Source organism: Podarcis gaigeae (assembly GCF_964106915.1).
Source record: "Podarcis gaigeae genome assembly, chromosome: 17".
Lineage (NCBI taxonomy): Eukaryota > Metazoa > Chordata > Lepidosauria > Squamata > Lacertidae > Podarcis > Podarcis gaigeae.
This window is the reverse complement of record NC_139694.1, coordinates 23381191-23404123: the sequence shown is the minus strand read 5'-3', so window position 1 is coordinate 23404123 and position 22933 is coordinate 23381191. Positions and strand designations below refer to the sequence as shown.

The following is a 22933-nucleotide window of genomic DNA, read 5'->3' as shown; positions in this document are numbered from 1 at the left end:
GCATGCTAGCTGTGGGCTCCCCGTGGAAGGAGAGCCACCTGGGCTCTTAAGAGCAGCCGCAGGGAGGGTCTCCCATCCCAGGGACAGGGAGAAGGTGTTGCCCCTTGTTATGGGGCATGTTGGAATTGAAAAGTCAAGACAGATCAACCCCAGGCTGAGGGGACGTTCTCCTCTCCAGTCCATGTGAACAGAGACTCAAAATTCGATATCCACATACTCACTGGATATGTACCCGAACCAAGGTAATTGATGCAACTCCCGCCCCCCCCCCCGTTTTTCTTCCTGCAAAAATGCCTTGCAAAACAAGTTTAAAACAGTTGGGGATTTACAAAAAGACTAGGCAAAAAAATAAAGAGCGATACCTCTGAATGTTAATATTTGTTGCAAATAATTAAATCAATTTTTAAACAGTTTTGGGCCATTTGGGCAGCTTCAGCTTTCAAGGCTGCAGTTAACTTCCAGGGTGTCCTACCCATTAGCCTGGCTGGCTAAGGACAGAGATAGAAGTAACATACCAAAGAGTGGATAGGGGCAGCATTGGACCCCTGGGCCTGAAGCTCACCATCCCTCCTCCTTGTTCTTCATCATCTTGTTCTTCCTGTTTCCTTCATGAGCTGGTGACAGAAGCAGCAGATCACTCCTGCCCCGCTCACTCTTGTTTCCCTTGACAGCAAAGGATTAGGGGAGTTGTCCTTGTCTAGTTGCTTGCAGTTGCTGACTCGTTCTGAGTTCGCCTGCCTGTTAAACTGAAGACTGACGAGTAAGTCTTCCTTACGCCATCCCATGCTTTTGAGGCTGTTGCCCGCAGGTGCTCTGCTGATCACGACTTCCTTGCACCAGAGGCTCCCAAGGGATGCTTTGTGCCTCGGTGGACACAGCAGATGGAGACTCCGGGAGTGGTGGAGGCGGGTGAGGGCTGGGAGGTGCCACATCCAGCCTCCGTCTCTTACCTGACACCTCTAGCCTCTGGGCAAGGTGCCCCTGCTTCTAGGGACAAATGTGCTCTTCCCACAAACTCCTTAAGGGGAGGAGGAGGCAGGAGTGGCAGGTGATGAATGCCACTCTCCTCCTCGTGGGTCTGTATCTGCTGTCCCCCTTCCAGTCTGCTGCCCTGGCCCTCAAGGAGCTGAGTCCCAGCCCTGGTCCTTTCCTATGAAGCTTCCCATGCAGGAACTCTAGTTGTAATTCAAGAAATGGTGCCCGGTGCCTCAATGGCAGGTCCCCCAAGTTCTTGCGTTTGCACTGTAGAAAAATGTAACTCGTTAGCTACTGTTACCAACGGTTCCAAAATGAAACTCTACTTCCCAACCAATCTGAAATGCTCTTGCTTCATGTACATTCATATTCCATAGGGTGCAACCCCCTTCAGAGATACTCCATTGGTCCATTGAGACTAATTCTCCCTTCCATGTATTACCATTCTTTTTAAGACCTGCCTTGTCAAATGCGTATTACGTAGTTCATTCTTCACAATTTGCATGGCTTTTTGAGAGGATTAGAGATCATGCAGATGGCGTCATCTGCATAGAGATTCAATAAATGGCTCTTCACCCCTTTCCCTATTGACCCCAATAAATGGGTTACCATGCAGTGCCGCGGCTGGTGGCTCCAGGGAAACTGAAGGGGACTTTGAGATGGGACAACACAGTTTGCCTTTCTTGCTCACCACCTCTGACCACTGTGGGAATATTGGACTGGTGGTATTGTCCCTGAGGGGCCACATTCGTTTATAGCTGACCATAAGGAAGTGGGGGGGGGGGTACAAAGGCAGTGCAATAGATATTAATCCTTAGAGGCGATGTTCCAGCCATACAGACGTTTATATATGGGAGCAGTTCTCCATTCCCCAGCCCAGCAAGCTAGACAAAGCCACTCCAGGAGGGATTGCGGCCTGGGAGCCTAAGGACAGGGATAGAAGTAGCCTTGGGTAGCATACTAAAGAGTGGATTGGGGCAGCATTGGACCCCTGGGCCTGAAGCTCACCATCCCTTCTTTTCTTCTTCTTGTTCTTCTTCCTGTTTACTTTATGAGCTGGTGTCAGAAGCAGCAGATCACTCCTGCCCCACTCACTCTTGAGTGCTCCTTGCTTCCCTAGACAGCAAAGGATTAGGCGAGTTGTCCTTGTCTTGTTGCTTGCAGTTACTGTCTTGTTTCAAGATCCACCAGCCTGTACGCTCCGCTCTTTAGTAGGGTTGTGTAGCAGGGAGGCTGAGCCCAGTGGGAGCACAAATGGTGTGGAGAAAGCTTGGGCTGCTCCTTGAAAGAACAGCCATCGTTTATGCCTGCTCAGTTCTGGCCCAGCAAGGATGATGTTTCCTTTGCTGTAATCCTTCTCTTCCCCACCCCCAGTAGTGCCCTATATGCAGGAAAGGTGTGTAGGGGAGAGGATGAACGGCTCCTTCCTTTAACCCCTTGCTGAAGCTGCACCAGCCCCCCAGGGAGAAAGGTGAGTGTGAAAGCACGCATTACACGAATGTAATTCTGAACACACATTCTTGGAAGTTTAACACATCGGTGGGGGAGCATCTCCCAAGAATAAAAACACCCTTAGGAGGTTGTAAAGTGTTCAAATGGCCAAGAAAACCTTTTTAGGCTGCATTGTGCCTTTTTCGCCGTTGCTAAAAACATTTTTTGTTCAGTTTACAGATTCAGTATGTGCAAGAGCACGTGTTGTTGCTGTATCTTTAGTTTTGCATCTTAGGATTTCTATGGAAATTGTTTCCATTTGGTTGTGTACTTTTTGATGTGTTTTTTTCGTTTGACTTTTGTATTTGCTATTGTGTAAGCTATCCCTTTGTACAGCGCCTTTAGCATGGTCCCAACTATGGCAAGGCTGCATACAAATAAAATGTGGATGATTCTGGATTCCAGCACTAGCCAATTTAGCAATGTTCACAGTGGATTCTAAAAGTCCTTGCTTTACAGCAAATGAAGTCTCTACTTAACTAGATAACTCCCATGGGATCATTAGCCAATCACATGAGAATTGCTACAATTTGGTTACCAAACAACCAAATTTAAATACGTAACAGGCCTGATATGAGCAATATAAAGCTTTAAATGTCTTGTTGTTTAGTCATGTCCAACTCTTTGTGACCCCATGGACCAGAGTATGCCAGGCTCTCCTGTCTTCCACTGCCTCCCGTTGGTCAAACTCGTGTTGGTAGCTTCAAGAACAATGTCCAACCATCTCGTCCTCTCCCATTTTCCTGGTCCGCTGAATCTTTCCCAACATCAGGACCCCAAATGTCACAGGTTGTTCTGTTAGACTACGAACCACCTGAAAGGGTTTCCTGGGGCTGTTTTCCAAAATACGATCACTGCGCTTTCTGCAGTGTTGCCAAGGCTTTTCAGAACGGAACTTCCTCAAGAACTGAGGTGGTGTCCCTTGTTATGGTGCATGTTGGAATTGAAAAGTCAGCACAGATCAGGCTGAGGGGCTGTTCTCCTCTCCAGTCCATGTGAACAGAGACTCAAAATTCCCTGTCCACGTACTCATTGGATATGTGCCTGAACCACTGTAATTGATGCACCCCCCCCCCCCGTTTTCCTCCCAGGCACATCCCACAAAAATACCTTACAAAACAAGTTAAGAATAGTTGGGGATTTACAAAAAGACTAGTAAAACTTGACAACAAGGCAAAGGAATAAATAACTAGCAATACCTCTGAAAGTTAATATTGGTCAAAAACGATTAAATCAATTTTTAAACAGTTTTGGGCCATTTCGGCAGCTTCTGCTTCCAAGGCTGCTGTTAACGCCCAGGGTTTTGTTTCCTACCCAGTAGAAGAGGCCTGGCAGTCCTCGGAGGCAGCTTTAGTCTGCCAGGGCCCTGCCCTAGGCCTGGTGGAGAGAGGCAGGGGGCAGGTCCCACAAGACTCACAGTGGGTGGTGTTTTGTCCTGGGCAACCAGTGATCATGGATCAGGGAGATCTCATCCGAGCCGACCTGAAGGGCTTGCTGGTAGGATGACAGGAATTCTCCTAGGTTGGAGCGGGGGGGGCTCCCCTACCGTACTGCCCCCTGTTCTAAACTACTGCATTTGAGGCCCCCTTGCTCTCGCCAGCTCCTCCTTCCGGGCACATTTTTCAGATGCCCCCCCTCCCCCGGGGCCTGGCTCACGCCCTCATCCCACCCCTGAGGCATCAACTCCCAAAGGGATGATGAGCTTCTTTGTGGCCCCTTTGTTGCCATCCCCTTCCCCAGGGCAGCCTGGCTTTATTTATTTTGATGTATTTTTAAAAAAGATTTTCTTGGTTTACAAAAGTATGTAATGTCTCTTTTTCTTTAAAGTAGCATTTTTTGCAAATCAGTTTCATTTCTCGAGACATTAGGAAGAAAAGGCTGAAAGGTGGAGGGGGAAAGGTGAGTGAGGGTGGGGTGGCAATATTTCTATTTTACTTAATATATGTGGGGTTTGGTGTCAGCGTCGCTTGTGCAGGTTCTCTGCTGTTTGCAAGCGGGCTTTATACAGTTTCCTCCAGCAGCTGGTGTTCACCTAAGCTGGGGCAGTGGGTATTCCCACTATTCCCTGCCCGCCCTCAAGCTCCTGGTCCCCTGCCCTACCTTTACTGCTTGCCATCTAATCCACCAACTCTTGGGTCTTAACCACGCTTGATCCTATCCTCCTTTATCCAGCCATCCATGCTATCCTGTGTCTGGGCGCTTTGCCCATAAAACCCAATCTTTAAAGGTCTATTTGAGTCCGTCCGTCCCCCCCCCCCCGGTTTGCCATTTGCTCTGATGCAGCTTTAAAGAGCGGGTTTAATAACTGCTTTTTCATGCAGATCTGGGAAAGACTCCCTCCTGGGCAGAACTGCATTGGCCAGCCCATAGAGCCCATTGCCCATCCTGGCCTGGTTGGCTTTTAGGAGCCAGGATGGGCAAGAATCAAGGAGATAGGTGGTGCTTTCACCCAAGAAAGCCTCTTCACACCCTCACAGGTAATGGGTGGAAGTTGATCCCATACAACTTGACTAGACGGAACACCGGCATTCTCCGGCCCGGCTACCACGGTGCTGGAGCCTTCCCTCTTTCTGAAATCTTACCAGCATAAAACTTTGTGAAGTCATTGCAGGAGGTCTTGTGGTCAGCTTCAGGATCTGTCCTCCAGTGAGCACTCAGGGCTGATTTCCTTCAGAATGGATAGGTTTGATCTTCTTGCTATCCATGGGACTCTCAAGAGTCTCCTCCAGCACCGTAATTCAAAAGCACCAATTCTTCGGCAATCGGCCTTCTTGATGGTCCAGCTCTCACTTCTTACATCACTACTGGGAAAACCATAGTTTAAGTATACGGACCTTTGTCGGCAAGGTGATGTCTCTACTTTTTAAGATGCTGTCTAGGTTGGTCATTGCGTTTCTCCCAAGAAGCAGGCCTCTTAATTTTGGGACTGCTGTCACCCCCTGCAGTGATCATGGAAGCCAAGAAAGACCCCAGGTTTTTCGTAAATGGCTTGCAGCAGATCTTGTGGTCCTCACCAGACCCCCAATGTCAAAGGTGGTTCTGTTAGACTACGAACCACCTGAAAGGGTTTCCTGGTGCTGTTTTCCAAAATACAATCACTGCTATTTCTGCAGTGTTGCAAAGGCTTTTCAGTATGAAACTTCCTCAAGAACCGAGGTGGTGTCCCTTGTTTGTTGTTTTTGTGTGTGCTTCAAACCTTTTTGTAATGCAAAAAAGAACTGACACAATAAAGGCCTGATTCCATTGTGGGTTCTCGTAAAAAGGGGGTGGGGTGCAAGAGGGTCTCAGTTCACAACAAATACTTTGTGTGCGGCCTTTGCAACCCAGCAGCTACCACAGCGAAGTCCACACCCAGCCAGGCTTCCATCCCATCCAGGCAGACCAGAGTGCTGGTGGGCAAGGAAACCACAGGAAAGGAACTGAAACGGGAAACAAAATCTCCCACGTCACATACAAAGGGGAAGAGAGGACAAAAGGAAAATGCGGAAATGCTACATTTCTCTTCCATCTCCTCCCCATACATATTTCTCCTGCTTGTAACATTGCCAATAGAACCCAGTGAAAAGGTTTTCGGGATGAAAAAAGAAGGGTGCCTCAAGCAACAGTAATGAAGCCATGAATCAGATTGTGTGAGGGAGAGAGGAAGCTGCTCCTCTTGCTCTTGCAGCTGAAATTCTCCAGGGGCACTTCTTGTGCGCAGCAGAATCTTGAGCGCATGCCTCCTGACGCCTGTCTCTGCGCCGCTCACTTCTACTGTGTGTCAGCCGGAGGACGTCTCCCAGGCTGGGCATCCCTTCATCAGCCAAGATGCCCATCTGGCACTGCCCTGCAATGACTCAGAACAGCAGGCCCAAGTTGCTTCCCTAGCAAGGTGGGAATGGAGAGATGGGTTTCACCCGGCACTCGGTCCCAGTCTTCCTCCCATTCGGAACCAACCAGAACGAAGTCAGTTGTTGACATATTCAGGATGGAGAGCAGGAAGGGCTCCTCTTCCAAGGCTAGACATCGCTCCCACTAGACGCAGTGTCAGCAAGCCACCTTGAAAGGCGGACTGGACAAAAGGCAGGGAGCAGGAGGAGGCCCTCTGTGACCACAGGGCATGCTGGCTGTGGGCTCCCCGTGGAAGGAGAGCCACCTGGGCTCTTAAGAGCAGCCGCAGGGAGGGTCTCCCATCCCAGGGACAGGGAGAAGGTGTTGCCCCTTGTTATGGGGCATGTTGGAATTGAAAAGTCAAGACAGATCAACCCCAGGCTGAGGGGACGTTCTCCTCTCCAGTCCATGTGAACAGAGACTCAAAATTCGATATCCACATACTCACTGGATATGTACCCGAACCACTGTAATTGATGCAACTCCCGCCCCCAGCCCCCCGTTTTTCTTCCTGCAAAAATACCTTACAAAACAAGTTTAAAACAGTTGGGGATTTACAAAAAGACTAGGCAAAAAAATAAAGAGCGATACCTCTGAATGTTAATATTTGTTGCAAAGAATTAAATCAATTTTTAAACAGTTTTGGGCCATTTGGGCAGCTTCAGCATTCAAGGCTGCAGTTAACTTCCAGGGTGTCCTACCCAGTAGCCTGGGTGGCTAAGGACAGAGATAGAAGTAACATACCAAAGAGTGGATAGGGGCAGCATTGGACCCCTGGGCCTGAAGCTCACCATCCCTCCTCCTTGTTCTTCATCATCTTGTTCTTCCTGTTTCCTTCATGAGCTGTTGACAGAAGCAGCAGATCACTCCTGCCCCGCTCACTCTTGTTTCCCTTGACAGCAAAGGATTAGGCGAGTTGTCCTTGTCTAGTTGCTTGCAGTTGCTGTCTCGTTCTGAGTTCGCCTGCCTGTTAAACTGAAGACTGACGAGTAAGTCTTCCTTACGCCATCCCATGCTTTTGAGGCCGTTGCCCGCAGGTGCTCTGCTGATCACGACTTCCTTGCACCAGAGGCTCCCAAGGGATGCTTTGTGCCTCGGTGGACACAGCAGATGGAGGCTCCGGGAGTGGTGGAGGCGGGTGAGGGCTGGGAGGTGCCACATCCAGCCTCCGTCTCTTACCTGACACCTCTGGGCAAGGTGCCCCTGCTTCTAGGGACAAATGTGCTCTTCCCACAAACTCCTTAAGGGGAGGAGGAGGCAGGAGTGCCAGGTGATGAATGCCACTCTCCTCCTCGTGGGTCTGTATCTGCTGTCCCCCTTCCAGTCGGCTGCCCTGGCCCTCAAGGAGCTGAGTCCCAGCCCTGGTCCTTTCCTATGAAGCTTCCCATGCAGGAACTCTAGTTGTAATTCAAGAAATGGTGCCCAGTGCCTCAATGGCAGGTCCCCCAAGTTCTTGCGTTTGCACTGTAGAAAAATGTAACTCGTTAGCTACTGTTACCAACGGTTCCAAAATGAAACTCTACTTCCCAACCAATCTGAAATGCTCTTGCTTCATGTACATTCATATTCCATAGGGTGGAACCCCCTTCAGAGATGCTCCATTTGTCCTTTGAGAGTAATACTCCCTTCCATGTATTACCATTCTTTTTAAGACCTGCCTTGTCAAATGCGTATTACGTAGTTCATTCTTCACAATTTGCATGGCTTTTTGAGAGGATTAGAGATCATGCAGATGGCGTCATCTGCATAGAGATTCAATAAATGGCTCTTCACCCCTTTCCCTATTGACCCCAATAAATGGGTTACCATGCAGTGCCGCGGCTGGTGGCTCCAGGGAAACTGAAGGGGACTTTGAGATGGGACAACACAGTTTGCCTTTCTTGCTCACCACCTCTGACCACTGTGGGAATATTGGACTGGTGGTATTGTCCCTGAGGGGCCACATTCGTTTATAGCTGACCATAAGGAAGTGGGGGGGGGGGTACAAAGGCAGTGCAATGGATATTAATCTTTAGGCAATGTTCCAGCCATACAGAAGTTTCTACACGCGGGCATTTTTCCATTACCCAGCCCAGAAAGCTAGACAAAACCACTCCAGGAGGGATTGGGGCCTGGGTGGCTAAGGACGGGGATAGAAGTAGCCTTTGGTAGCATACCAGAGAGTGGATAGGGGCAGCATTGGACCCCTGGGCCTGAAGCTCACCATCCCTTCTTTTCTTCTTCTTGTTCTTCTTCCTGTTTACTTTATGAGCTGGTGACAGAAGCAGCAGATCACTCCTGCCCTGCTCACTCTTGAGTGCTCCTTGCTTCCCTAGACAGCAAAGAATTAGGCGAGTTGTCCTTGTCTTGTTGCTTGCAGTTACTGTCTTGTTTCAAGATCCACCAGCCTGTACGCTCCGCTCTTTAGTAGGGTTGTGTAGCAGGGAGGCTGAGCCCAGTGGGAGCTCAAATGGTGTGGAGAAAGCTTGGGCTGCTCCTTGAAAGAACAGCCATCGTTTATGCCTGCTCAGTTCTGGCCCAGCAAGGATGATGTTTCCTTTGCTGTAATCCTTCTCTTCCCCACCCCCAGTAGTGCCCTATATGCAGGAAAGGTGTGTAGGGGAGAGGATGAACGGCTCCTTCCTTTAACCCCTTGCTGATGCTGCACCAGCCCCCCAGAGAGAAAGGGGGGCGTGCAAGCAGGCATTACACGAATGTAATTCTGAACACATTCTTGGAAGTTTGACCCACCGGTGGGGGAGCATCTCCCAAGAATAAAAACACGCTTATGAGGTTGTAAATTGTTCAAATGGCCAAGGACAAAGAAAACCTTTTTAGGCTGCATTGTGCCTTTTTCGCCGTTGCTAAAAACAAACATTTTTTGTTCAGTTTACAGATTCAGTATGTGCAAGAGCACGTGTTGTTGCTGTATCTTTAGTTTTGCATCTTAGGATTTCTATGGAAATTGTTTCCATTTGGTTGTGTACTTTTTGATGTGTTTTTATCGTTTGACTTTTGTATTTGCTATTGTGTAAGCCATTTGTTGTACACCGCCTTGAGCATGGTCCCAACTATGGCAAGGCTGCATACAAATAAAATGTGGATGATTCTGGATTCCAGCACTAGCCAATTTAGCAATGTTCACAGTGGACTCTAAAAGTCATTGCTTTACAGCAAATGAAATCTCTCCTTAACTAGATAACTCCCATGGGACCATTAGCCAATAGCATGAGAATTACTGCAGAACACTCTAGAATTTGGTTACTAAACAACCAAATTTAAATACATAACAGGCCTGATGTGAGCAATATAAAGCTTTAAATGTCTTGTTTAGTATTGTCCGACTCTTTGTGACCCCATGGACCAGAAAACGCCAGGCACTCCTGTCTTCCAATGCCTCCCGCAGTTTGGTCAAGAACACTGTCCAACCATTTCATCCTCTGTTGTCCCATTTTCCTGGTCCACTGAATCTTTCCCAACATCAGGGTCTTTTCCAGGGAGTCTCCTCATGAGGTGGCCAAAGTCTTGGAGCCTCAGCTTCAGGATCTGTCCTAGTGAGCACTCAGGATTGATTTCCTTCAGAATGGAGGAAATTGATCTTTTTGTAGTCCATAAGAGTCTCCTCCAGCATCACACCAAATGTCTTAGCCTATCTGATATTGTGCCAAGCCCCAAAATAGATACGTACAAAGCCTTTGACTATTTAGAATGGAAATGTCTAGGTACCTGAGTGTCTAGATGGGGGAGTATCTTTTGGTAGTCATTGTTAATGGAGCAGTTGTGGATTGGGTCCACTAAGATTTCTTCCTGGAATAAATCTGGTTTGTTCTGAATTAACAGTTGTGTATCATAAACGTTGAAGTAATTATGTTTCACTGGGCCATGGTATTGTTGAGCATTGCCCCCAAACTTTTTTTCCCCTATAAAGCCAGAGGCAGATTTAACCCATATTTAGCAATTGTATGTGCTTTCGTCTGTTAAAATGGAATGTTGACAAGTGGCTGCATTGATAGAGAGGAGTGTTGGGGTGTGTATATAAAGTAGCCTTCTGGACAATGGCAACTTCTGCATTCATCACCCTGTCCCCTTTTGCCTCTCGCTTTGCCCCCCACTGGAAATGGGGCCCCCTGGCTGGAAATATGGCCCCCTGCTTCTGCTGCAGCATAACCCCCTGGCGTGGTTGCATTTTGATGCATTGGAAAGCAGCACAATGCCTAGGAAGATGCACATCATATTCCCCTTTACTGGTACATTTAAAAAGCACTGTGTACCAACCCACATATTTAAGAAGTTTAAAAGTGCCATGTTCCTGCCAGCCAAAAAGGAGGGAATGAAAACCGGGTTTGCTCTTTTCAGCTACACCTGTTGCTATGTTAAGATCACCCTCTGCTGCCTTAGGCTAGGTCTATATTCACATTACAAAGTGATTTAAAAGACTTATTCCCCCCCCCCCCATTTTTTAAAATTTATTTTCCACAAAATTTTTAAACACACAAACAAGTAAACAAACAAACACAAATCATAACCTTATTAAGACTAATCTTATTAACATTGTTAAGTGACATCCTTGTATCCCCCTGGTTGAATTTCAGTGTATATCATTTTAACCATTTTCCAAAACCAGTATTCTTATAAAATTAATCACTTAACATCTTTCTTTCCAATTCAGCATTAAACATATTAATTCATCCCATTACATATTTAAATCCTAAGCCTATCTGGTATTTGCAAGCTTTTCCAATTAATTTAACATATTTAACTAAATAGTCTTTAAATTTGGTCCATTCTTCCTGGTACTCCTCCTTCTGGTCACGGACTCTTCCGGTTAGGTCAGCTAGTTCCGAAAAATCCATCATCTTACTTTCTCCCCCATGGCCTGTGGAAAGACAGAAAAAGATTTTTTAAAGACAAGCTGAGTTTTGCCAAACAAAAACGATCTAACAGTGCTACATAACCTTAGGATCACGTCAAAAAGCATGGTTTAACAGACTATTTTAATTTCAAACTACGCCAAGATACCTAACCCAGAGTCGTCTTCTTACCCTTACAGTTAGAAACTGAACTGCCAAGTTCAAAGGGACCTCAAGGATCATCTAGCCCAATTCCCAAATATACATACTGTACCGTCTTCTATGTATTTGAGGTGAGCTAAGGCTTTTCTGTGAAGGACTATGAACTGTGCAAGGAACACCCTCCTCAGAGACAATGAAAGACTGTTAGGATTTGCCCTAAAAATAAAAAGTTCAGCACACATTACACTGAGCATCTCATTTTCTGGATGGATCAGTCTATATCAACTGCCTTCAGTTAAATATGCTAATGAAATGCCCGATTATATAATTTTCCAAAATACGATCACTGGCATTTCTGCACTGCTGCAAAGGCTTTTCGAAACGGAACTTGCAGAGAGATGTCTTTCCACTGGTCAATTAGTTTGCCCCCATATTGCCATTTTCTCTGATTTCAGCTTTAAAGAACGGGTTTAATAACTGCTTCTTTATGCAGATATGGGAAAGACTCCGTCATGGGTAGAACGTGTCCTCTGTATTGTCCCCTGCCCTGACAACTGCAATTGAGGCTCCCTTCTCGCATGCTACTCCGGAGCCCATTGCCCAGCCTGGCCTGGCTGGCTTTTAGGAGCCAGGATGGGCAAGGAGACAGGTGGTTGGTTTCACTCGTCCAAGAAAGTCTCTTCACACCCTCAGGTAACAGGTGGAAGTTCATCCCGTAGAACTTGACTAGATGGAACAGTAGCATTCTCCTGGCCCTGCTTTCAAGCTGGGATCTTCCCTCTTTGTGACCCCATGGACCAGAGCATGCCAGGCTCTCCTGTCTTCCACTGCCTCCCACAGTTTGGTCAGACTCATGTTGGTAGGTCCAAGAACACTGTCCAATCATCTTGTCCTCTGTCCCCTTCTCCTTGTGCCCTCCATCTTTCCCAGCATCAGGGTCTTTTCCAGGGAGTCTTCTCATGAGTTGACCGGTCTTGGAGCCTCAGCTTCAGTTTCTGTCTTTCCAGTGATCACTCAGGGCTGATTTCCCTCAGAATGGATATTTTGGATTTTGCAGTCCATGGGGCTCTCAAGAGTCTCCTCCAACACCATAATTCAAAAGCAGCAATTCTTCAGCAATCAGCCTTCTTTATGGTCCAGCTCTCACTTCTGTACATAACTACTGGGAAAACCATAGTTTAACTATACAGACCTTTGTTGGCAAGGTCATGTCTCTGCTTTTTAAGATGCTGTCTAGGTTTGTCTTTGCTTTTCTCCCAAGAAGCAGGCGTCTTTTAATTTTGGGACTGCTGTCACCACCTGCAGTGTCCATGGAACCCAAGAAAGTCCCCAGTTTTTTCGTAAATTGCTTGCAGCAGATCTCGTGGTCTTCACCAGACCCCCAATGTCAAAGGTGGTTCTGTTAGACTACGAACCACCTGAAAGGGTTTCCTGGTGCTGTTTTCCAAAATACAATCATTGCTATTTCTGCAGTGTTGCCAAGGCTTTTCAGGATGGAACTTCCTCAAGAACTGAGGTGGTGTCCCTGCTTATGGGGCATGTTGGAATTGAAAAGTCAACACAGATCAAACCCAGGCTGAGGGGCTGTTCTCTCCAGTCCATGTGAAGAGAGACTCAAAATTCGCTATCCACATACTCATTGGGCTATGTACCAGAACCACTGTAATTGATGCAATTCCCTCCCCCCCCCCCCCCGGTTTTCCTCCCAGGTACATCTCGCAAAAATACCTTACAAAACAAGTTGAAAATGATTGGGGATTTACAAAAAGACTAGTAAAACTTGACAACAAGGGAAAAGAACAAACAGCAATACCTCTGAAAGTTAATATTGGTTGAAGATGATTAAATCGGTTTTTAAACACTTTTGGGTCAGTTGGGCAGTTTCCGCTTCCAAGGCTGCAGTTAACTCCCAGGGTGACTACCCAGTAGAAGAGGCTGTTGCTTCCAAGGGAGGCTTTGTTCCGCGGTGGCCACAGCAGATGGAGGCTCTGGTTGTGGTGGAGGCGGGTGAGGGCTGTGCGGGAGGTGCTGCACACAGCCTCCGCCTCTTACCTGGCACCACTAGCCTATGGGCAAGATGCTCCTGCTTCTAGGGACAAATGTGCTCTTTCCACAAACTCCTTAAGGGGAGGAGGAGGCAGGAGTGGCAGGCGATGAAGGCCACCCTCCTCCTTGTGGGTCTGTATCTGCTGCCCTCCTTCCAATCGGCTGCCCTGGCCCTTACGGGGTTGAGCCCCAGCCCCGGTCCTTTCCCATGAAGCTTCCCATGCAGGAACTGTACTTGCAATTCAATAAATCCTTGCTGGTTCCTCAGTGGCAGGACCCCTAAGTTCTTCTGTTTGCGCAGTAGAAAGAGGTAACTTGTTAGCTACTGTTGTCACCTGTTCAAAAATGATACTCTAGTTCCCAACCAATTGGAAATGCTCTTTGGACTCTCGCTGCATGTACATTCATATTCCGTAGGGTGGAACCCCCTTCAGAGATACTCCATTTGTCCATTGAGACTAATACTCCCTTTGATGTGTGATTCATTATGTCGAGAGGAGGAGGTGGCTGATTTGGCGGGTGCATAGGTGGAGCGGTAGTGTTGACTCGGTGGGAGTTAGGTGGGTTTATGGTGGGCATCTGAGGTCTCGCATTTGGTTGCGGTCGGTGGCTCTGGGGTGGTTGAGACGGAGGTATTTGCGGGCCATAGGATGTAGAAGATGCTTGCGGGGCATAGGGTGTAGGAGGTTGGCTTCCATATCCCTGGGCTATATTAGGACAGGATGGGAAAGGGGCATAGGTGGTTTTCTCATAGGGAGGTCTGAATTCCTGCCCGCCATAGCCTCCTGTGTTGAGATATGGGCAGAACCTTTTGATGTGCCCCTCCTCTTGGCAATTATAACATCCTCCGGTGGTGGGCCCCCATGGTCTGTAGGAGGTAGGGGGTCCTCCTCCCCGGACCCCCTTTCCTCGTTCAGTACCCCTACCCCGGTAGGAGTTGGGTTCCATACTCAGGGCTAACACGTGTAAACTCTCCTGCTTGGGCTCCTTTAGTTTCCTCTCATCCCAGGAGTTGTACACAGACTTAGCTATTGACAGGATCTCACTTATGCTTTTCCCGTCGTAACCGATTTGGAGGTTGAGAGCCTTTCTAATGTCTGGGTTAGCTTGGTCATTAAAGAAGCCCTTTACAATAGCCTTCTGTTGGGTGTTTTCCGGGTCTATCCCTCCCCATGTTTTAATAGCTGATACCAGCCTGGTGTTGTAATCTGAGGGATGTTCGTTCAGTCCCTGTAAGACTGTTTGGACCTTTGTCCAGTTGACGGTGCGCTGACCAGCTTTTATGCCGTCCAATATGGCTTTTTTGAATAAATTCAAACATCAGATCCCGTCCGTGGTGTTGTAGTCCCAAGACGGTTTGTTCCTTAAGATCTGGGTTGTGAGCGCTTCTACCCTTGCGGGTCGGCCAGCCTGATAGTCTGGGAGTTTCAGCGCCTCTCCCGCTTTGGCTAGCATGTCTGCCTTTTCTGCTTCATTAAAGAGGGCATTTAGTAGAACGTGGATGTCTGCCCAGGTGGGGTATATGAGTAGAGAAGATGGCGCTGACTTGACGGTGGCACTTGTCTGGGTCATCTCTCAAGGCATTTGGTTTGACAATGTAACTAAAAGGGATGGTGTGTGTATACCATTCGGGGGGCCCCATTGGGATCTAGAGGTGGAATCGGTAGAGCTCTTTAAGGCACTTGAACCGCTGTCTGGTTTTTTCGTAAATTGCCCGCAGCTGATCTTGCAGTCCTCACCAGACCCCCAGTGTCAAAAGTGGTTCTGTTAGACTACGAACCACCTGAAAGAGTTTCCTGGGGCTGTTTTCCAAAATACAATCACGGCTTTTTCTGCAGTGTTGCCAAGGCTTTTCAGAATGGAACTTTAGAACTGAGGTGTTGTCCCTTGTTATGGGGCATGTTGGAATTGAAAAGTCAAGACAGATCAAACCCAGGCTGAGGGGACGTTCTTATCTCCAGTCCATACGAAGAGAAACTCAAAATTTGCTATCCACATGCTCATTGGATGTGTACCTGAACCACTGTAATTGATGCAACTCCCGCCCCCGCCCCCCGTTTTTCTTCCTGCAAAAATACCTTACAAAACAAGTTAAAAATAGTTGGGGATTGACAAAAAGACTAGTAAAACTTAACAAGGCAAAAGAAGAAACAAACAGCAATACCTCTGAAAGTTAATATTGGTTGCAAAGAATTAAATCAATTTTTAAACAGTTTTGGGCCATTTGGGCAGGTTCAGCTTCCAAGGCTGCAGTTGGAACTTCCAGGGTTTTACCCAGTAGAAGAGGCCTGGCAGCCCTTGGAGGCAGCTGTAGTCTTGAGGCTGAGAGGGGATGTTCTCATTCCCAGCAGTCCATGTGAACAGAGACTAGGTAGTCACATTCTCCTTGGGCTTGGTGCCTGCACCCCACTGTAGTCTCTGTTGCACTACGAACTACATGGAAGAGTCTCCCGTTGAAGGTCCTCTTCGCTGTGCTTATCGCCATCTCAGTAATTGTTTTATCACCCCCCGTTTTAGGGGAAATCCTACCTGAGATCCTGTACCCTAGTGCATCCCCCCCCCAGTGCAGCCTGATCCAGCTATTCTGTTGGGAGTCCTGTCCCTCCCCCAAACAAAATAACTTTAAAATGCAACAAGTTAGATAAGAATAGATATTAAAATAGCTATTTCCCAAGCTAACACACCATCCCCATTGAAACTTTGGGGGGAGCTGGCAGTCCTACAGTAGCAGCCCTCCAGGCAGTGGTGTAGGAAGGGGGGGCTCACTGGGTGTCCCCAATGAGGGGGTGAGAAAATGGCCCATCAGCTGGGAGGCAGGCGCTCTGCTGCACGCCCGCCTCCAGGCACTACTACCCTGCGGTACTACTGGGGGCGGCTGGCACTGGCTTGGGGAGGGGGGGGGGTCAAGCCTGACTCCATCGCACTGGAAGTGGAACCATCCGCAGGAAAATTAGCAGGCACAAACAGGCGCCTTGCAGCAGCAGCAGCAGCAAGTGTCTTTCAAAACGCAAGAAAATCAATCGAGCCAGCTGACTTTTGTTTATGCTGCGTCCCCACACTGAGCAGACTTGCAAGGCTCTGATCTGGGGAGGGGGGTGCCAGAAGGGCGCAACAGTCTGCACTTGGGGTGCCTTTGATCTCGGCTACTTGCCCTTGCCCCCTCCCCCCCCACCCCGGGACGTGTTGGAGCCACGCTCTCCCCCCTGCCTCTGGCGAAGATGGACATCCCCCATCTATTGACGCTCAAAATGAAAGAATCCTCTTTTTCTCTAAAGAGGGGTAAGACGATCCACTGCTTTTGGAGGTGAGGCAAGGCAAAAAAGAGCACGCAACAGTTTCTTACCCCGTGCTGGCTCCAAGAGGTGGGAAAAGATGCCAGAAGTGGAATGACACCCCCCTCACAGAATCTTCCAAAAGGAGGCAAAGGGTGCAAGCAAGAAAATGCAGTAGATTGCTCACCACCTCTGACCACTGCCGGAATATCAGACTGGTGGTATTGACTCAAGGGTTAGGAAGGTTTTTTTAAAAAAAGCCTGAGGGGCCACATTCCTTTATAGTTGACTGTGTGTGTGTGGGGGGGGGTGCTTACATAGGCAGTGCAATGGATATTAATCTTTAGGCAATGTTCCAGCCATACAGAAGTTTCTACACGCAGGCATTTCTCCATTACCCAGCCCAGCAAGCTAGACAAAACCACTCCAGGAGGGATTGGGGCCTGGGTGGCTAAGGACGGGGATAGAAGTAGCCTTGGGTAGCATACCAGAGGGTGGATAGGGGCAGCATTTGACCCCTGGGCCTGAAGCTCGCCATCCCTTCTTTTCTTCTTCTTGTTCTTCTTCCTGTTTACTTTATGAGCTGGTGACAGAAGCAGCAGATCACTCCTGCCCCGCTCACTCTTGAGTGCTCCTTGCTTCCCTAGACAGCAAAGAACTAGGCGAGTTGTCCTTGTCTTGTTGCTTGCAGTTACTGTCTTGTTTCAAGATCCACCAGCCTGTACGCTCCGCCCTTTAGTAGGGTTGTGTAGCAGGGAGGCTGAGCCCAGTGGGAGCACAAATGGTGTGGAGAAAGCTTGGGCTGCTCCTTGGAAGAACAGCCATCGTTTATGCCTGCTCAGTTCTGGCCCAGCAAGGATGTTTCCTTTGCTGTAATCCCCTCTTCCCCACCCCCAGTAGTGCCCTATATGCAGGAAAGGTGTTTAGGGGAGAGGATGAACGGCTCCTTTGTAACCCCTTGCTGATGCTGCACCAGCCCCCCAGAGAGAAAGGGGGCGTGCAGGCAGGCATTACACGAATGTAATTCTGAACACATTCTTGGAAGTTTGACCCACCGGTGGGGGAGCATCTCCCAAGAATGAAACCACGCTTATGAGGTTGTAAAGTGTTCAAATGGCCAAAGACAAAACCTTTTTAGGCTGAATTATGCCATTTTAGACTGTTGTTAACATTTTTGGTTCAGTTTACAGTTTACAGTGCAAGAGCATGTATTGTTGCTGTATCTTTGGTTTTGCATCTTAGGAATTCTATGGAAATTGTTTCTATTTGGTTGTGTACTTTTTGATGTGTTTTTATCGTTTGACTTTTGTATTTGCTATTGTGTAAGCTATCCCTTGTACAGCGCCTTGAGCATGGTCCCAACTATGGCAAGGCTGCATACAAATAAAATGTGGATGATTCTGGATTCCAGCACTATCCAATTTAGCAATGTTCACAGTGGATTCTAAAAGTCATTGCTTTACATCAAATGAAGTCTCTACTTAACTAGATAACTCCCATGGAACCCAATCACATGAGAATTACTACAGAACTCTAGAATTTGTTTACCAAACAACCAAATTTAAATACATAACAGGCCTAATGTGAGCAATATAAAGCTTTAAATGTCTTGTTGTTTAGTCATGTCCGACTCTTTGTGACCCCATGGACCAGAGCACGCCAGGCACTCCTGTCTTCCACTGCCTCCCACAGTTTGGTCAAACTCGCATTGGTAGATTCGAGAACAATGTCCAACCCTCTCGTCCTCTGTCGTCCCATTTTCCTGGTTCGCGTAATCTTTCCCAATATCAGGACCCCAAATGTCAAAGGTGGTTCTGTTAGACTACGAACCACCTGAAAGGGTTTCCTAGTGCTGTTTTCCAAAATACGATCACTGCGCTTTCTGCAGTGTTGCCAAGGCTTTTTTAGAATGGAACTTCCTCAAGAACTGAGGTGGTGTCCCTTGTTATGGGGCATGTTGGAATTGAAAAGTCAACAGAGATCAAACTCAGGATGAGGGGCCATTCTCATCTTCAGTCCATATGAAGAGAGACTCAAAATTCGCTATCCACATACTCATTGGATATATACGTGAATCACTGTAATTGATGCAACCCCCCCCCCCCCGTTTCCTCCCAGGCACATCTCGCAAAAATACATTTCAAAACAAGTTAAGAAAAGTTGGGGATTTACAAAAAGACTAGTAAAACTTGACAACAAGGCAAAAGAATAAACAAACAGCAATACCTCTGAAAGTTAATATTTGTTGAAAATGATTAAATAAGTTTTTAAACACTTTTGGACCATTTGGGCAGCTTCCGCTTCCAAGGCTGCAGTTAATGCCCAGGGTTGGGTTTCCTACCCAGTAGAAGAGGCCTGGCAGTCCTTGGAGGCAGCTGTAGTCTGCCAGGGCCCTGCCCTAGGCCTGGTGGAGAGAGGCAGGGGGCAGCTCCCACAAGACCCCAGCGGGTGGGACAAAATACTGGGCAACCAGCGATCATGGATCAGGGAGATCTTGCTTTGAGCCGACCTGAAGGGCTGGCTGGTAGGATGACTGCAATTCCCCCAGGTTGGAGTGGGGGGCTCCCCTCCCGTACTGCCCCCTGCTGTGAACTGGTCCCCTTGCTCTCGCCAGGTTCTCCTGGGCACATTTTTCAGATCCCCCCCCCCAAGGGGCCTGGGCCCACGCCCTCGTCCCACGCCGAGGTATCAGCTCCCAAAGGGGATGATGGCCCCTTTGGTGCCAGCCGCTCCGCCAGGGCAGGCAGGCTGGCTTTATAAAGCCCCCCCCCCCCGCAGCTGGTGTTCACCTAAGCTGGGACTGGGTGTTCCCACTATTGCCTGCCTGCCTAAAGCCCTGGTCCCTATGCTATCCACATGCTCATTGGATATGTACCTGAACCACTGTAACCACAGCCCTGGCCCTCGCTTTACCCCACCCCGATCTTGGGGTGACCCCCTTTGATGTCTCTCCTGTCCAGCTTTTTAGAGCTGCCCCAGGCAACTGATGTACGCCAAGCTTTGGCACTAACTGTGGCCAGTGCTTCCTGCCTGCCCAGAGTCCTGGTTATTGCAGGACTCTGCAGCTGTCTTGAGTCGGATTAGGCGAGTTGTCCTTGGCTTGTTGCTTGGAGTTACTGTCTTGTTTCAAGATCCACCAGCCTGTACGCTCCGCTCTTTGTAGGGTTGTGGAGCAGGAAGGCCGAGCCCAGGGGCGCACAAATGGTGTGGAGAAAGCATGGGCTGCTCCTTGAAAGAACAACAGCCATCGTTTATGCCTGCTCAGTTCTGGCCCAACAAGGATGATGTTTCCTTTGCTGTATTCCCCTCTCTTCCCCACCCCCAGTAGTGCCCTACGCAGGAAAGGTGTGTAGGTGAGAGGATGAAATGCTCCTTCATAACCCGTTGCTGATGCTGCACCAGCCCCCCAGAGAGAAATGTAATTCTGAACACACATTCTTGGAAGCTGGACACATCAGTGGGGGAGCATCTCCCAAGAATGAAAACACGCTTATGAGGTTGTAAAGTGTTCCAATGGCCAAGGACAAAGAAAACCTTTTTAGGCTGAATTGTGCCATTTTAGACCATTGTTAAAAACAAACATTTTTTGTTCAGTTTACAGATTCAGCATGTGCAAAGAGACCTAAAGAACACGGCGTTATGGAATAATCTCCATAACTCTGTTAAATCAGCTATGGTTGATTTAGGCCTATTCAGGTAACACCTGAGCCACAGATACATTGGCCAAAGGGCCCTACCTTATAAAAAATAAGCTAACCGTGGTCTTGAAATGTATGTGAATACATATGAATAAATATGAGCTGTATGTGGCTGTGGCTCACTGAATATATATCAAACAGGGTTCTACAATATCAGCCTTTCAGGACTTCCAACCTCAAAATACAGCTGCGCCAAAACTCAGATGGGCTCTCTCTGCTGCAGGAACTTGGATACATCATTACTGATTAATTGAATTTATATACCGCCCTATATCTTTAGGTCTCGGGGCACGGTTCACATAAAAAGACCACAGTATATAAAATAAAAATAAAAGCAATAACCCAATAATACCCCCCCAAAAGAGCCACATTTTAAAAGGGTGCAGCATCTGCAAGACAAATCTTTTTTTTTTTTTACACCAAAACAAAAAACAAACCCACAACAGAAACTGGACCAGCATAGTTGGCTTAGGTGTGCACTCCTAAACATACCCAATGGGTTTAATAACACTTACTCCCAGGTACATATGTATATAGGCACTGCAGCCCAGCTTTGTATCCTGCAAACTAGCCTCTCCTTAGCCGGCAACCCTCATCCCCAAGAATCAAACCCGTTCCTGGAGTTTGGACTGCAAAGCTGGCAGCTATTACAGGATCAATTACAAACGTACAACGGAGAACAATCCAGTGCATCGCAAATTTTATTTTTTGAAGAGCCTTTCAAAGATTCGTTAATCCCAGAGGCAATGTGTTTTAAGGCCAGCAATTCAGCAAATATTCCAGCCTTCCAAAGACTGCTGTTAAACTGAAGACTGACAAGTAAGTCTTTTCCTTACGCCATCCCATGCTTTTGAGGCTGCTGCAGGCAGGTGCTCTGCTGAGCACAGCTTCCTTGCATCAGCAGAGGCTCCCAAGGGATGCACTTTTGGGACAAGGCAGGTGGCAAAGACATCCTCCTGCTAGCAGGTAAACAAGGGGCGGGGGGTGTAGGTTCTGGAAACCAGGCAACCAGAACCTTTGGTTTTGCCTGGGAGGGGGGAAAGGTACAAATGGGGAGGGATCCCCGTGAGGGGTGGGGTGTGCAGAGAGCCTGATTTCCCCCACCAGGTGCCAAAATAAAAAGGAAAGCGTTTTAAGTTCTGAGGCAGTCTTCCTCCTGGAGGTGCCAGATTCAGGCATCAGTTTCTCCGATGGGAGAGGCGGAGGATGAGCGAAGAAGGAAAAGGGAGTCTTGTCAGATCCAACTCTCCTTTTGTTACGCTGCTGGGAGATTTCATCAGGCTATGTCGGGCGCATCCCCTCTGTCTCCTTCTCCGACTCGTGCCCTCTTTGCACCACTCTGCATCAGCTCCTCTCCTTCCCGGGAGGTGATTGCTGCAGCCTCCCCATCTTCCCCGCTGCCGGCGTTGTCTCCTCCTCCTCCCCCCGCCTCTCCAGGCTTGACTTCCTGTTCTTGGAAGGGCTGCAGCTTCAGAGCCTGGCGGAAGAGGCTGCGGTTCTCCCTGCGCAGGCGCCGGTTCTCCAGCCTGAGGCGCGCGTTCTCTTCCCGCAGCCGCCCGCTCTGGCGCTCACGCTCCTCCCCGAGCCTCAGCGCCTCGGCGTGGCTGGCGGCCAGGTCGGCGTACCTCTCTGCCAGCTGCTGCGGAGAGCCGCCCGCCCGGCCTCGCCAGCCGACGCAGCAGCACTCCCCTTCTTTGCCTTGGCCCCTCCGAGCAGAGATGCTGCTTCGGCAGCCAGCGCCCCGAGCCCCGCAGAAGCAGCAGCCCCTCCAGTGGCGGCTGGTGCTGCGCATGCGTCTCATCCGTGGTCCTCGGCACCTCTCTGCGCCTCGAGAGGAAAAGGGGGGAAAGCAGATCTGTCCGGCTCTATGTAACAGAGGAGGGCGGAGCTTGCTGGAGCACATGGGCAGGGCTTGGAGCCTCAGCCGCCTGTTCCTCCCCCCTCCTTGCAGCTTCTGCTGCTGAGGGCCTCAGATGCACACTGAGGAGTCGTAGAATTCACAGAGTTGCCACCTGTCCTGTATAATTAAGCGTGTCGAGGTCCCCAAGCCACCCCTAATAAATTCACACTTCCCACCGTAATTTTGTGGAAGGTTTTTGGCATAATTTTGGCCACAATTTTATTAAAATACAAAATGTGAGTGGTTGCTTAGGCATTGTTTGCGACTGTCCCCGCCCAGGGACAGAACTGCAAAGTCAGTAAGGGAAAACATTTTATGGGGAGTAAATGGAGCTGGGTGGATACCAGACCCTCACCTCTCCCCAAATGCTCCCAGGGGCTCTTGCGTGGCCCTAGCACCTTGACGGGTGCAGACAAAAGCATGGCGAGCCCCTGGGTTCTTTTAACGGAATACCCTTGCAGCAGCAGCATTTGGAGGGGCAGGCACAGCCAATCCATACCCCTCCACCAACCAATTTTCTAAAACTAATGCCTAACCGCAGCCTTACAAGTTGTGACAATATGCTACGCAGTAGGCAAAAACCAAATGGCATCAGCCAAATGGACAAAATTCCTACCAGGCCCCTGACCCAAAAACAGACGACCCCGTGACAGGCATAGCAAGGTAAAACGCAAAAAATGTCCTAAAATT

The 22933-nt window shown here is 48.6% G+C and overlaps 1 protein-coding gene across 1 annotated transcript; it reads right to left on the bottom strand.

The window, feature by feature from the left end:
• Positions 1–21026: 21026 nt before the first annotated feature.
• TUSC1 (tumor suppressor candidate 1) lies at positions 21027–22223 on the bottom strand. The gene has a single exon (XM_083718017.1). It carries the CDS (start codon positions 22142–22144, stop codon positions 21620–21622), a length of 525 nt encoding a protein of 174 aa, XP_083574143.1. The 5' UTR covers positions 22145–22223; the 3' UTR covers positions 21027–21619.
• Between the last annotated feature and the right edge of the window lie 710 nt (positions 22224–22933).